This window comes from Stegostoma tigrinum, chromosome 1 (genome assembly GCF_030684315.1).
Source record: "Stegostoma tigrinum isolate sSteTig4 chromosome 1, sSteTig4.hap1, whole genome shotgun sequence".
NCBI classification, from domain to species: domain Eukaryota; kingdom Metazoa; phylum Chordata; class Chondrichthyes; order Orectolobiformes; family Stegostomatidae; genus Stegostoma; species Stegostoma tigrinum.
Window position 1 is genome coordinate 10,830,964 of NC_081354.1, and position 16,139 is coordinate 10,847,102.

At 41.0% G+C, this 16,139-nt stretch overlaps 1 protein-coding gene across 3 annotated transcripts in view; it reads left to right on the forward strand.

The window, feature by feature from the left end:
• Nucleotides 1-16,139, forward strand: part of gstcd (glutathione S-transferase, C-terminal domain containing) — a 171,290-nt gene that overhangs the window by 126,344 nt on the left and 28,807 nt on the right. For all 3 annotated transcript variants that reach the window (XM_059651281.1, XM_059651296.1, XM_059651334.1), the window contains 3 exons: nt 4,916-5,031; nt 7,227-7,271; nt 8,302-8,430. In XM_059651281.1, the coding sequence (XP_059507264.1) occupies nt 4,916-5,031; nt 7,227-7,271; nt 8,302-8,430 (290 nt within the window). The remainder of the gene's footprint in view (nt 1-4,915; nt 5,032-7,226; nt 7,272-8,301; nt 8,431-16,139) is intronic.

Here is a 16,139-nt window from a genome sequence, read left to right on the forward strand (position 1 = left end):
GTAAGCTACCTTCTTCCTTTTCACAAGAAGCTCCACCTCTCTCGTCATCCAAGGTTCCTTTATCTTACCCCTTGCCTGTCTCAGAGGGACATATTTACTCATCACTCGAAGGAACTGAAGAATGGACTTAGGAGAGCTAGAAGTGGGTATGAAAAAGCCAATGCTTGTATGATTAAGGAAAATCCCAAGGCACACTATATTAATGTGAGGAACAAGAGGATGACCAGAGTGAGGGTAGAGCTGATCGGGTTGGTGGTGGGTGAAATTTGTGCATGGAGTCGGAGGAGGTAGGAGAGGTTCTTAATGAATAATTTGCTTCAATATTCACCAATGAGAGGGACCTTGTAGTTTGTGAGGACAGCGTGAAACAGGGCAATATGGTCGCACAGGTGGATGTTAGGAAGGAGGAGGCACTAGAATTTTTTTTAAAAATGAGAATTGATACATCCTCTGGGCCAGATGGGATATACCCAAGGTTTCTACAGGAAGCAAAGGAAGAGATTCCATGCCTTTGGCGATGATCTTTGTGTCTTCGTTGTCCAGTGGAGTAGTACCAGATGATTGAAGGGTGGGAAATTTTATTTCCTTGCTTAAGAAAGGGAATAAGGATAATTCTGGGAATTACAGACCAGTCAGCCTTACTTCTGTGGTGGGCAAATTATTGGAGAAGATTCTGCAAGACAGTACTTATGACTGTATGGAAAAGCACAGTTTTGATTAGAAATAGTCAGTACGGCTTTGTGAGGGGCACGTCTTGCCTCACAAGTCTTATTGAATTCTTTGAGGATGTGACAAATCGCAATGATGAAGGTAGAGCAGTGGATGTGGTGTATATGGATTTTAGCAAGGTATTTGATAAGGTTCCCCATGGTAGGCTCATTCAGAAAGTAAGGAGGCATGGGATGCAGTGAAATTTGGCTTTCTGGATACAGAATTGGCTGTCCAATAGAAGACAGAGGGTGGTAGTAGATGGAAAGTATTCAGCCTGGAGCTCGGTGACCAGTGGTGTTCTGCAGGGATCTGTTTTGGGATCTCTGCTCTTTGTAATGTTTATAAATGACTTGGATGAGGAAGTGGAAGGGCGGGTTAGTAAATTTGCCAATGACACCGAAGTTGGTGGAGTTGTGGATAGTGTGGAGGGCTGTTATAGGTTGCAACAGGACATTGACAAGATACAAAGCTGTTAAAAGAAGTGGCAGATGAAATTCATTGTGGAAGGTCAAATTTGAATGCAGAATACAGAATTAATGGCAGGATTCTTAGCAGTGTGGAGGAACAGAGGGATCTTGGGGTCCATGTCCATAGATCCTTCAAAGTTGCCATCCAGGTTAATGGGTTGTTAAGAAGGCATATGGTGTGTTGGCTTTCATTGGCAGGGGAATTGCGTTTAAGAGCCACAAGGTCATGCTGCAGCTGTATAAAATCCTGGTTAGACTACACTTGGAATATTGTGTTCAGTTCTGGTCACCTCATTATAGGAAGGATATGGAAGCTTTAGACAGAGTGCAGAGGAGATTTACAGGATGCTGCCTGGACTGGAGGGCAGGTCTTGTGAGGAAAGGATGAGGGAGCTGGGGCTTTTCTTATTGGAGCGAAGAGGGATGAGAGGTGCATATTATGATGAGAGGCAGAGATAGGGTGGATAGCCACAGATTTTTTCCCAGGGTGGAAATGTCCCTTACGAGGGGGCATAATTTTAAGGTTTTTGGAGGAAGATGTAGGGGAGATGTCAGAGCTAAGTTCTTCACACAGAGAGTAGTGAGTGCGTGGAATGTGCTGCCAGCAGTGGTTTTGGAGTCAGATACATCAGGGACATTAAGCGACTCTTGGATAGGTACGTGGATGATAATAAAATGTAGGGTATGCAGAGTAGTTTGATCTTAGCTCGCATAATTGGTCGACACAACATCGTGGGTTGAAGGGCCTGCACGGTGCTGTACTGTCCTATGTTCTAAATCTCTTTTCACTATGTTGGATCCAGGGCCTGCCTAATTATCAATGTTAGCAGATAAACCAGTGGTAAATCTAAACAGAAAAGGCACTTGTCTTAAATAAGAAGGTAATTTATTGCATGTTGCAAGAGCTACATTTTATATTAACTTGCTAGACATATTTGCTGAGGGCATTCAGGAACTGTTCAGAATGTCTGTGCTCCCTTTGAGTACTTATACACAACTCAGCTCTCTCTACTCGTAGAATGTGACAGTTTCAGGTTAAGCCGAGCTCACTGTAACATAAGCATTAACTCCTTCAGAAGCATTAATTTATCCACCTGCTATTCCTGTTCTATTCCTGGAACTTCATACTACATTAAAGGCACTACGCTAGGAACACAAGGGGGCCTACCTCAGAGTAAAGGGTTGCCATTTAAGACAGAGATAGGGGGGAAGTTCTTCTTTTAGAATCTGTGAAATTCTTTACCATAAAGGGTTGTTAAGGATGTATTTTAAATATATTTAAGGCTGAGATGGACAGATTTTTAATCACTAAGGAAATCAAGTGTTAAGGAGGAATAACAGGAAAGTGATGTAGAGTATTATCAGATTAGCCATGATCTCAGTGAATTGCAGAGCTGACCCAATGGGCTGAATGGCTTACTTCAGCTGCTATCTTATGTAGTTATATATAAAGGCCTACTATTGTTGAAAATTTTATGCTATAACATTAGTTACTATACAGATACAATAAAACTGTTAATAGAATAAAAACCAGGAAGTAAGTAATGCCATACGCTGATATATTTCCACAGCCAAATGACTGAGTGATTAGTTGGCTGTTAATCAAGAAGCTAGATTATTTCACTGCTGACTGTGCACATGAGAACATTTTTATTACAGGCGGAATTTTCCATTTTGGCTCAGCCTGTTTTACAACCCAAACAAAATTTAACTTCCTACTTTCTCACCAAGTGTGGGGGATGTAGGTTTGGCAAATGCAAATTGAGCACTGGTTACATGCAAAAGGAGATAAATCTGATCAATCTGTTCATCACTATCTGTTTTATGCTCTTTCTAAAGTTGAATTTTTCTCGCCACCACTGACTTACTCCATCCGAAAGATGATGTGAAATTTAAGATAGATTAATGAATTCGGACTGTGATAATTGAACTGCTAAGCAAAATTAATGAACTTCAGATAACACAAAGCAGCAGAAGAATTCCTGCATAGAAATACTCCAATCAAAAGTGGATCAATCAAAAATTGGCTCATAAATAGCCAACTAAGGATAGCATTATAAGGAAAAGTTATAAGCACGTGAGTGCTGTGAGGAGATATGAACAATAGATTGCTGCTGTTTTGTGGAAATTATGCAGATAACAATGTTGAAAGTTGTATGTGGTAGTGTCTGATAATTTGGAGATCTCAGGTGATGGGGGTGGGGTGAAGGAGGTTATCTCACTGATTAAATATTTTGGCTCCTGCTTCTGCTTATCTATATTTTAGTGCAAAACTCCACACAGCAGCCAAAAAGCTTTTCGAAAACACCTTAATCAACGCTGGTTGTCTATCGTCTCCTATTAAAATAATAAATATGTTGTGCAATAATATTTTACCACTCTAGTCAATATTCAATGGACTAGCAATTGGGTTGTGCAGATCTTCAATAAGTGAATGAATATCAGGTTATTTGAAGCAAAACTGGGTAAATGGAATTGAGGTGCAGATCAATTATTGATCTCACAGAATGGAGAAGTAGGCTTGAGAGGTTGAATTCCATGTCAGAGTTCCTATGTTACTAGAATAAATCAAAGGTGAAATTCCTGCTTCCTGGAGATGATGAGAAAGGGAAATAATAAAGTGAGTTGACTTGTCACTTGTTGCCAACTCAACAATTACGTTCAGCCTGAGAAGACCCGTAGACCATCCACTATAAACTAACACCCTTAAGTGGTCAATCAATGGTCACTTAATGATCTCAGCTCACCACTTTCCCAATTGTCTGCCTCCTTGTCTGATAGGAAAGGTGGCTGGGCTGGATAACCAGATGACCTACCTGCTGGGTTGGCTTGTGTTCTAATTTTGGGAAAATTGCAGGTACAAATAGGAATAAGGCCTTCTGAAAGCCAACCATTCCTATACCCTTTGATCCCTCCCATATCCCTCGCTCCATACAACTGTCACCCTTCAACAAGAAGAAAAAGGTTGCTTCCCTTTTCACTGCTGGATCCCCTAAAGCGTACTGACTGATGGTGCTTAGGACCAAGAAGCTGCTGAACTCTTATTGGCATCCCAGGTCAACAGAAGCTGCTGGCTAGTGTTGAGGCCTGTAATTTGCCGAGAAACTTAGTCCTGCTCACCTGTCAAGTTTTAACAGCTTTATTGGCACAAAGTCAGGTATACTCTTGGTAGTGTGAATGGTAAGTTAATTGATACCTAACATGCCCGCCATCCCACATACCCAAAAAGGAAGAAAATTCCATCCCAAGTGTTTGAATTGACTCACAGCAGCATTTGAATGTGCAACTACTTTGTTTACATTTCAATAATCAGCGCTCAGTTAAGTCTTCATCCTCTGGAATGTTTTAATTAATGCCTTGCTGACGAGATGTTGTAAGAATAAATGTATGCTAAATATATGATTTCTGAGAATTTGCATCTGCCTATCATTAATTATAGTGAAAATCCATCAATGTTTCTTCAAAAGAGAACATTCGACCCAAGCTCTTGTAGCTAATCATCCTGCTGTTATAGCTGATCATTTTTTCCAAGTATACATTGTAAACTTGACATTTTTAGAAACATTACTTGCTAAGGTTGGAAATTTAAATACTAGGCAGCTTACCTTTATCAATCTGTTGATGCAGAGTGCAGCAGTGGCTGGAAGGAACTGGAAATGTGAGGCACTTGTTAAGTGGAAATTTGCCTGACTTTTAGGCTAAAATGCTATTTGTTCTACATTGGATTCTCCTTACAGGAAGGCTCCCATCTGAGCGCGCCCTACGGAAGCAGCAACAGTTGGACAACATCACCTCCATTGTGACCAAATTAGCCAAACCTGGTGATACTGTTGTGGATTTTTGCAGTGGTGGGGTATGTAATTTTTAAAAATATGGCATTGCTGTTGTTGCATAACATTGAGTGCACAGTGGTTTCCAACAGCGACCCAAGTCATGGAGCCATTTCCAGGACTTGATTACAAAATCTGGATTGACAATCCAAGACAGTACTAGTGGATATTGGTGGATATCAGTGGTAACATCTCCTGGATGAGACACTAAAGCTACTCTCTGGCCTCTCAGATGAACAGGATAGATCTTGTGACATGATTTTCAGGAAAAGAGAGGAAGCACTGTCTAACATCTCTCAACCAATGTTACTTTGGATTAATAGAGATAATAGGAACTGCAGATGCTGGAGAATCTGAGATAACAAGGTGTAGAGCTGGATGAACACAGCAGGCCAGGCAGCATCAAAGGAGCAGGAAGGCTGACGTTTCGGACTTAGACCTTTCATCAGAAATGGGGGAGGAGAAGAGGGTTTTGAAATAAATAGGGAGAGAGGGGGAGGTGGATTGAAGATCGATTAGAGGAGAAGATAGGTGGAGAGGAGACAGACAAGTCAAAGAGGTGGAGATGGAGCCAGTGAAGGTGAGTGTAGGTAGGGAGGGAGTAGGTCAATCCAGGGAGGATGGACAGGCCAAGGGGGCTGGATGAGGTTAGTAGGTAAGAAATGGGTGTGTGGCTTGAGGTGGGAAGAGGGGATAGGTGAGAGGAAGAACAGGTTAGGGAGGCGGGGACGAGCTGGGCTGGTTTTGGGATGCGGTTGGGAGAGGGGAGATTTTGAAGCTTGTGAAATCCACATTGATACCATTGGGCTGTAGGGTTTCCAAGCGGAATATGAGTTGCCATTCCTGCAACCTTCGGCTGGCATTGTTATGACACTACAGGAGGCCCAGGATGGACATGTGATCTGAGGAATGGGAGGGGAAGTTGAAATGGTTTGCGACTGGGAGGTGCAGTTGTTTATTGCGAACTGAGCATAGGTGTTCTGCAGAGCGGTCCCCAAGCCTCCGCTTGGTTTCCCCAATGTAGAGGAGTCCACAACGGGTACAGCAGATGTAGTATATCACATTGGCAGATGTGCAAGTGAACCTCTCCTTGGTGTGGAAAGTCTTCTTGAGGCCTGGGATGGGGGTGAGGGAGGAGCTGTTGGGGTAGGTGCAGCACTTCCTGCAGTTGCAGGGAAAGTGCCAGGTGTGGTGAAGTTGGAAGGGAGTGTGGAGTGGACAAGGGAGTCAAGGAGAGAGTGGTTTCTCCAGAAAGCAGATAAGGGTGGGGAGGGAAAAATGTCTTTGGTGGTGATTGGATTGCAGATGGCGGAAGTGTTGGAGGATATCCTGAGGTTATGAAAGGTGTTATATCAATGCAATTTCTTTCTTTTCACTGTTGTATTGATAGACACAATCTGTTTTCTTGAAATGCTACAGCTACAGTAAAATATTCAATTATTTTTGTATTAAAGTAATTAGTGCCAAGAAGTTGCCTCATCATTTGCAATCCAAAAATCAAATTTACAAATATAACAAACTTCCATAAGTACTGTAACTAGCCAATTGTGATAATGCTTTCTACAGGTTTCTGTAAGGGCTATTATAGGCAGCTAGATTGTTTGTTTCAAAATGGCTTAAACTTAGTATCTAATTCTAGTTTTAAAAAAAATTAATTTTTAATGCCACAGAGCAAAAGTGGGTGACCAGAGTTGATATACAGATCAAATGGGGACTGAATGGCTTCTTCAGTTGCAGTTTTCCAACTTAATGGATTATTCTGTAATTCACAATGCTCACTGCTCATCAAACTGTTGGAGTGCATGGCTGTGAAATTTGTGATTTCTGAGTATGTACTTTTACTTGCAGATCAATTACTGTGATGCAAAATAGGATAAATGCTTTTTATTGAAAGAAAAAAAGTGATCCAAAATTTGTAGTTGACGATTCCACTTCTATGAAAGGAGTTTTCAGACCAATTTGTACCTGATATTTGCCCACTGAGGTTGGAAGCATCTGTCATGCATTGAACTCAAGTCCTACCAGACTTGAAATGTTAACTCGCTTTCTTTCTCCACACATGCTAAGTGGCTCAACTTCATTCTGTACCTTACAAAACATAAGACCTCAAGAATTCAATTGCCAGATTTCCAAAAGGAATATGCTTTCGCAAAAGTATGCGGGTCTGATTTATGTTGTGGTCCACTGACTGATTCAGTTGCTTCTCTTCTGTTCACAGGGACATGTTGGGATTGTTCTTGCTCACACTTTACCATTATGCCAGGTACGATGTTTTAAAACAAGCTTGCATCAATGTGAATATTGGAACAAGCGATAAAATTCTGTGAAAAGATGTAAGAAATTCATGTAGCAATAATCAGACCAAATACATTCACTGTGTGCTGCAGAGAACAGCTAAAGCTCCATTGTGAAGTTGTGCCAACATTTTCTTTTAATGCTGCTGGGTGTCTGATCTGTTGTTTCATACTTTTGGCTTCAGACCAAGTTGTATGCTGGTATCTTTGATTCAGACTTGGATAAAAGTTGCTGGACTGACAATCACCTTTCTCCTTTTACGTTGTATCCAGGAAGAGTATATTTACTGAATGATCTCTCTTCAACTTTCCTCATAAACCAGTCTTAGAATACATGAAAGCCCATTGTTGTCTACGTACTTGCCAGACTACCAAACTCAAAATGCTGCTAGATGGTATACAAAAGGCTGAGAATGTCCCTCAAAAGCAAGCAGTTCAAAGAAAAGATGCCAAAAACAAACTCTTTATTTTGGTACGATCTTTACCTTCAAAAGCTGAAGACATGTTATTCTGGAACTGTTTTGCCTAACTAGCAGTACAATAGTTACACATTATAATTGCCCTTTTTTTTGCACCATCAAATGGTAATACTCAGTGAATATACCGCATCAAGTGTTAATGCCATAGACACCAGCCATTTGCTTTCCATGCAGGCATCAACTTTTCCAGCTATTGATCAGAATGTTTCCAGTCTCCAACACCAGCTTTGTATGTAACTTAACAATCTGAACAATCAAACACAGCTAAGGTTCGAAATTAGCCCATTGATTACCACACCCTGAATATCTTCCACAGAGTCTTACAACAATTGGCCAGTGGTCTCCCTTGACTCCTATCACTGCCTATACGGAATGTATGCATGGTGTTCTATTGCAGGCTGGTGTGCTTTCATATAATCTATATTAAAATATGCTTGGAGCCAAAGTTTGTCCTTAATGCCTTTAAAAACGTATTCTTGAGATGAGATTCTCACTTATTAAATATTGTCCTACATTCCAGGTGATCTTAGTGGAAAACAAAGGAGAATCCCTAATACGTGCCAAGGACAGGTGCGATGACCTTAAATTAAACAACATCTGGTTCATTCAAGCTAATCTGGATTATTTCACAGGACCGTTTGAGATTGGTGTAAGTGAATGCTGCAACCCAGTTAATATTGGTGTCAATACCATGTATCTGCCAGCAAAGTCACACACTGAGCTAGAGTCATTCTAGACTTAAAATGTTGACTTTATTCTCCTCTCCATAGATACTCCCAGATCTGCTGAATTTCTCCAGCATTCTCTGTGTTTGTTTCAGATTTTCAGCATCTGCAGTATTTTACAAGTCATGCTGCTACTTGATAGTGACTATGTTGTTCTTTCCCAAGCTCTGGTCTCACCCCTTATGTACTAGAATTGGTAACTTGTGCTAGGGAGGCATTTCCCAAACACTGTAAAATGACCTTCCACTACCTGTCCTCCACCATTTAAAGATCGTCTTTTCTCTCTTTCATTTACTTTTCTTGCTTTCTGTCATTCTCTCTCTCTCTCTCTCTCTCTCCTCTCTCTCTCTTTAATTTTCTGTACAAAAGATCCTTTTGTTCGTAAACTTATTTTCATGTTGGAATAAAGCATTGTTTAATATTGATCATAAATAGATGAAACAGTTGTATTCTAAGTTTGATGTTATTATGGTCCAGATTTAACACAAGCATTTGCACTAGTGCCATTCATAGTTAATAAACTTGTAATATGAGATGTGTTTTGGAGCCAGCATTCCAACATTGGTCCTTTTTCTGTCATAGTAGACCTATGAAAACAATCTGTCAGCAGTATCGGTGACCCAGAACAAGACAGAGCCTCACATCGCTCTGTATCAATGTTTGCAAAATAAAAGGCATCTAAGTAATCGTAAGCAGTGCGCTTGCAGGTTTTATCATTTGGTCAGTTGCAGTGTATATGCAATCAGGCTGAGAAAGAAGATCAGGAACTTGATGCTGATGTGGATTTTAAAATCTCTTCAACGATGCTTTGCTTTCCAAAATCCAATAAGTCAGTCGGAAAGGAAATGAAAGTCCTGACCAGAGCATCAGTCACTTGTTTGATGCATCAATGAACAAGGAATTGACAAATGCTGCTACTGATCATAGAATCCTTACAGTGTGGAAACAGGCCATTTGGCCCAACCAATTCACACCGTCCTTCCAAACAGCATCCTATCCAGACCCATACCGCTCCCCTTTCTCTGTAACCCTGCATCCCCCATGTCTAATCCACCTAATTTACACGCCCCTGAACACTACAGGCAGTTTAGCATTGCCAGTTCAGCCAACCAGCACATCTTTGGACTGTGGGAAGAAACCCACACAGACGCGGGGAGAATGTCCAAACTCCACGCAGTCACCGGAGGGTGGAATTGAACTTGGGACCCTGGAGCTGTGAGGCAGTAGTGCTAATCACTGAGCCACCATGCCACCCTTATGCTAGCCTGGAAAGAGACAGAAAGGATATAATCTTGATTGCTATTCAGGTTCAAACTGACTCTTGCTATCCCTGAACCAGATCACACTGAAGTGTCATCGACTTGCCTGCACCCTATACAGTATTCTCAGTTATTGCTGGGTGGTAATACCAAAATCTGCAGACATGATTGATGACAGAATACTGATAACCCAATTCAAGTGCCTACTGATCTCTCTCGCATACTGTAACACTTCTACCATGAAATTCTGTATTCGGGGTGTTTCAAAATCTTCCCTCATTGTTAATCTTAACTTGATGCTCGATCACCACAAGGCTGTATACCTTGAACTACTGCTTAAGGTTCAAGCTCCAGTACACATTTATATTGTATGCAAGATTAACAACTTCACGTTCCAGTCGTCTAATTACAATGTTTAGCTTTTCTGTTGCACGGTGTTCCTATTACTACCGATGCTTGTGAAAGTCTAATTTTAGCCTATTTGGCAATTTACCAGCTTTTAGCTCCCACAACAGTCTGTATGGATAATTACGTGATTGCAGTGAGAGAGATTGGAACTCTGCAATGAAAATAATTTTTTTAAAAAACTAACACTGTAAAATAAACAAAAATACATTTAGTGCTGTTACAATCAAAACAGCAACAAAGAGTAGTTAGGGAAGAAGAACAAGTGGAAAGAGATGTTTTGCCTTCATGATAATGTTGATACAGGCAGTCCTTTAAGTTCAGCATTGTCAGTGTACTCATGTATATATCAGAATTGCATGTGGTAAGCAGGAATTTGACAGGAAACATTTGTTTTTCAACAAGGACTGTGCAATACTAAAACTTTTCCCTGAACCTTTCCCACTCCAGACTGTCCCTCACTCCAAGATTATGTTATTTGGGCCATCTGACACATTAAAGGCAAATATAAATGCTTTGTTGCTCATTAAGTGTATCAAGGTATATGGAGCAAAGGTGAGCCATGACCTGACTGGCAGAATAGCAGACTCAAAGGATTGAATGGTCTACTGCTAATGCAATGTAATGAGATCTATGCTGATCAGTTTACTGATGAAAATAGGAAAGTAACAGGTACACAATTATTTAAATAGGTGTAATTTCTTGAGCAATTTCTCTTTCAAGTCTCATTTTGCATTCATTTTCTCAGTGACTTCAAAATAATTTTGGAAATTTGCCTCAGATATTGAGTAAAAACAGAGAACTATCTGAATTACAAAAGAATTTCCTTCCTGCTAGTGCATCAAAGCAAGTACACATTTGTAACAGGGTGAATTTTACAGAAAAAAACATGCTGCTGCATACCTTAAATGGTTAGTCGGATGCTGCCAATCAGCCATTTCCACTTACTTTAATAAAATTATTTCATAGTAGTTTCAGATGCAGAGGTTGGCAAGCATGGAATGTGATTATTCCAATATAAACCATCACTGTGCTAAGAAGTGAGCTTTTTGAGCTCAAAAAAATATACAGATAGTTGTCACATTGAGTAAAGCAGATTTACTTCCAAAAATACATCAGTGAGCCAGTTGAGCATATAGAACAGTCTGCTAGCCACATGGTTGCTGTTACCATGCTAGTTGTTTTCGATTTAGATTTGTTTAATTACTTGAATTTTAATTCTGCAGCTGCCGTGGTAGGAATTGAACTCGCATTTACACATTATTAGTCCAAGCGATGAGAGATTAGTTGAAAGTGGTGTTCCCCAGGGATCAGTGTCGGGAACACTTGTTTTTCTTTATGTATATAAATGATGTGGAGATGGATGGTGAGGACACATCTGTAAATTTGCAGATGATACTAAGCAGGGGGGAACAGTGAATTTTGAGGATGATGCTGAGTGACTTCAGAGGCTCATTGTCAAAACAGCCAAATGGACAAACACCTGGCAGATGAATGTTAATGCAGAGAAATGTAGGTAATGTATTTTGGGAGAGGAACTACAGACAGGAAATACAAGCTCAATTGTACAAGTTTAAGGGGAGTACAGGAGCAGAGGGGCCTTAAGGTTTACATGCATGATTTGCTGAAGGTGGCCAGACAAGATGAAACAGGTGTTAAGAAGGCTTATAAGATCCTTGCGTTTAAAACTGGAAGCTAGGTTATAAAAGCAAGGAAGTGATGCTGCACCTCCACATATCATTGGTCAGACCATATTTGGAATACTGTGTTCAGTTCTAGACTCATTATTTGAGGAAAGATGTTAAAGCCCTGGAGAAAGTTCAAAGGAAATTTATTTGAATGGTACCAGGATTGAGGGATTTTCAATACAAGAAAAGATTAGAGAAGTTGGATATATTTTCCTTGGAGCAGTGACTTTATTGAAGTGATCAAGATTATGAACAATTTTGACAGGCTGAAGAAGGATATTCAGTTTTCACTACTTGGTATGGCAGTAACTAGGGGATCACAATTTCAAGATTGTCAGCAAGAGAGCTAGGATTGAGGTGAGGAGAAACTTCTTTACTCAGGATATGGAATGTGCTGTCTGGTAGAACAGTGGGGTTGGATTCCACAGAAGGTTTCAAAAGAGAGCTAGATATATGTTTGAGAGTGGGCTGTGGAGATAGAGCTGGAGAATGGGACTAGCTGGATAGCTCTTTTGGGAGTTGGTACAGACACAACTGTTCAAATGGTCTCTTTCTGTACTGTAAAATTCTATAATGCTATGATTCAATTGAGAATAATTCACACTATATTATGGACCTGCTCTCTTTCATAACACACACCCCATGAACGTGGAGAAATGCAATTCCCTCAATGCAATGCAGCTTATGAGAAGGCGGAAAAAATGCACTATTCACCAAAAATATCTGTTCGATAATACAACGTAAAATTATTCTCTTAAAGTTTTAAAAATATTTTTGTCAGACATTGTAGAAATCTTTCAACAACACATTCCAGTTCCCCAGAGTATATAGTCTGTATGCTAATTTTGTATGCCCCATTAAAGATTGCATTCTGGTTGTGAAATGCTATTTTGGTGCTCATTGGAAAACTCATGTAGAAAACTGGGTATGTTGTGCATCTTTGTGGAAATGCAGCCTGTCATCAAACACATCTGCCTTTTTTTCCCTTGACTAACAGGAATTCCAAAGGTTTTACCAAAAAACGAAGACAGCTGTACCAGATCAAATCAGTTGCCAAGTACCATGAATATTCAACTTCGCTCATTAAATCCACAGCCTGCCAGTTCTGCGTTCTCCAGTTTAGAGTGTTCCCAATACTGCTCTGTATTTAGAGCCAGTAGTAGACTTTGAACTTGTAGACAAAAAAGGGGAAACGCTGAGGAACGTTATTCTGATATCCAATGACCACCTAGTGTGATGTGAACTTGACGCCTGTTGAGGCTAGATGCATTTGAAGTAATCCGTATGTGCTTACAAGTGAAAACAAACCATGGCAAATGCGTTCTCCAGGTTTATTCTGTTCCTATAAGTAGTAGAAACCTAATATCAGTCAAATGCCTAAAAATAAGCCTTTGAGCTGACATGTTGTACAATCCAAATCAGTGAACTTGGGAACTTTTTTTAAAACTATCAGGCACTCGTATCCACCCAGAGAATGAATGGCATCCGGGAATATCAATGACTTATCCTTATTTTAGTATATTACCAAATTCTATGTCATGCTGCATGCTTCCATCATTGGTGGGTGTTATTCATCTGTTTAGAGAAGCAATATCTTAGTATAAACATCTTGAATAAACTTTATGAAGATATGCATGCTCTTCTTTTTAGAATTGTCTAATTGCCTCCCATCCTTGGCTTGACAGTAAACAACTCCACCTTAGCTACACTGTATTGTAGATCAAAGTATTATGATGTCAGTCATTGAATTTCAGTTCCCAGGAAGATTGAAGCAGTTTTCAAGCCAAACACAAACAAAATGCTGGATTCCTCTAGAACAATTACCTTTGAGTTGCTGGATTTGTGAAGTTGCAGTCAGATTCACAACAGTTTCAAGGACTGTCCTGTTTGAAGTTTTGGTTTGAAGGAAAGTTGAACGTTGAAAGTTGAAGTTGACGATAGTGATTTTTATTGTCAGAAAATTAACCTTAGCTCGGTATGAATATATTAGACGCATTTATGAGTTTACTTGTAATCAGGGAGAAGTTTCATTGACTTAGCAAACAGCACATTTCCCCTTCAAAATAAAAACAGGCCAACTGTTCGGAGCTGTATGAATGTACTTGTTCTGTGATTACCATGAAAGCAGTATACAGTGAAGATCTGTGAGATGCAGCCGTTTTGTTACTACCACTTTGGGTATGCCTCTTCATGTCATTTGAGAAACTACTGCGGCAATTAGGTAGAGCTTTGTGCTTTCCACTAAATAGGAGGTTTTCCTGAGATCATGAAAGATGCTGCATAAATCCAAACCATTCCTTCTTTCATTGTCAGTTTGCCAGCAAAGGACTGAATTCACCTAAAGTTTTGCAGGGAGGAGTGCTCAAGTAGTTTGAAATGCATATTCATAAATTTGAATTGTGTAGCATTTCTTTTTGAAAACACAAAAAGGAAAAAAGCAAATATTCATTGTCAAAGAACCTCTTTTTCAGAGTTCCCTGTATCCGATTGGTACCATTGTCATAGTTTCATTCCTTAAGGTCTAAACTTTAGTTTCATAATTTGAATAGTTGAATCAGAGATTTGGCGCAACAAGGAGATCCGAATAAGTCTGTTTCCCTATTTTGATTAGACTGGGAGGAACATTCAAGATAAGATTAGAGTTAGTTGTCTTGCCTTCACATTATATCTTGTGAATTTTGCAGTTCTGAATCTACTGTTAGATCAGTTTCCACGCATTGGGTGACATGCGTATCACTGAGTGCTTCAGCTTTGTTTGCATTGTACTCCAGCTGGTTTACGTACTAATTTACCTCACCAGAATTATATTGAATCTGTCAAGTGACAGCTGTCCGCAGTACGGTTCCCATGGGTCATTCTCAAAAACTGCACGGTGGCAGGAGTTAATTTTACATGTCAAAGATTTAAGTTCATTACAACAACAACAACAACATAAATAAAACAACATAAATAATTTCACAGTCATGCAGTGACTTTGACCAGACATTGTGTGGACTAAATTTATCGATCTCTGGATTAATTCAGGAATCCCAAAATATGCCACACAACTTACTTTGAAATGTAGTTACTGTTAATTAGCTGAATAATTTTATACACAATAATGAAATGAACTAGTGATAATGGGAACTGCAGATGCTGGAGAATCCAAGATAATAAAATGTGAGGCTGGATGAACACAGCAGGCCAAGCAGCATCTCAGGAGCACAAAAGCTGACGTTTCGGGCCTAGACCCTTCATCAGAGAGGGGGATGGGGTGAGGGTTCTGGAATAAATAGGGAGAGAGGGGGAGGTGGACCGAAGATGGAGAGAAAAGAAGATAGGTGGAGAGGAGAGTATAGGTGGGGAGGTAGGGAGGGGATAGGTCAGGACGGACAGGTCAAGGAGGTGTGATGAGGTTAGTAGGCAGGAGATGGAGGTGCGGCTTGGGGTGGGAGGAAGGGATGGGTGAGAGGAGGAACAGGTTAGGGAGGCACATACAGGTTGGACTGGTTTTGGGATGAAGTGGGTGGAGGGGAAGAGCTGGGCTGGTTGTGTGGTGCAGTGGGGGGAGGGGACGAACTGGGCTGGTTTTGGGACGTGGTGGGGGAAGGGGAGATTTTGAAGCTTGTGAAGTCCACATTGATACCATTGGGCTGCAGGGTTCCCAAGCGGAATATGAGTTGCTGTTCCTGCAACCTTCAGGTGGCATCATTGTGGCACTGCAGGAGGCCCATGATGGACATGTCATCTAAAGAATGGGAGGGGGAGTGGAAATGGTTTGCGACTGGGAGGTGCAGTTGTTTATTGCAAACCGAGCGGAGGTGTTCTGCAAAGCGGTCCCCAAGCCTCCGCTTGGTTTCCCCAATGTAGAGGAAGCCACACCGGGTACAATGGATGCAGTATACCACATTGGCAGATGTGCAGGTGAACCTCTGCTTAATATGGAATGTCATCTTGGGGCCTGGGATAGGGGTGAGGGAGGAGGTGCGGGGGAAAGTGTGGCATTTTCTGCGGTTGCAGGGGAAGGTGCCGGGTGTGGTGGGGTTGGAGGGCAGTGTGGAGTGAACAAGGGAGTCACGGAGAGCGTGATCTCTCTGGAAAGCAGACAAGGGTGGGGTTGGAAAAATGTCTTGGGTGGTGGGGTCGGATTGTAGATGGCGGAAGTGTCGGAGGATGATGCGTTGTATCCGGAGGTTGGTGGGGTGGTGTGTGAGAACGAGGGGGATCCTCTTTGGGCAGTTGTGGCGGGGGCGGGATGTGAGGGATGTGTTGCGGGAAATGCGGGAGACGCGGTCAAGGGCG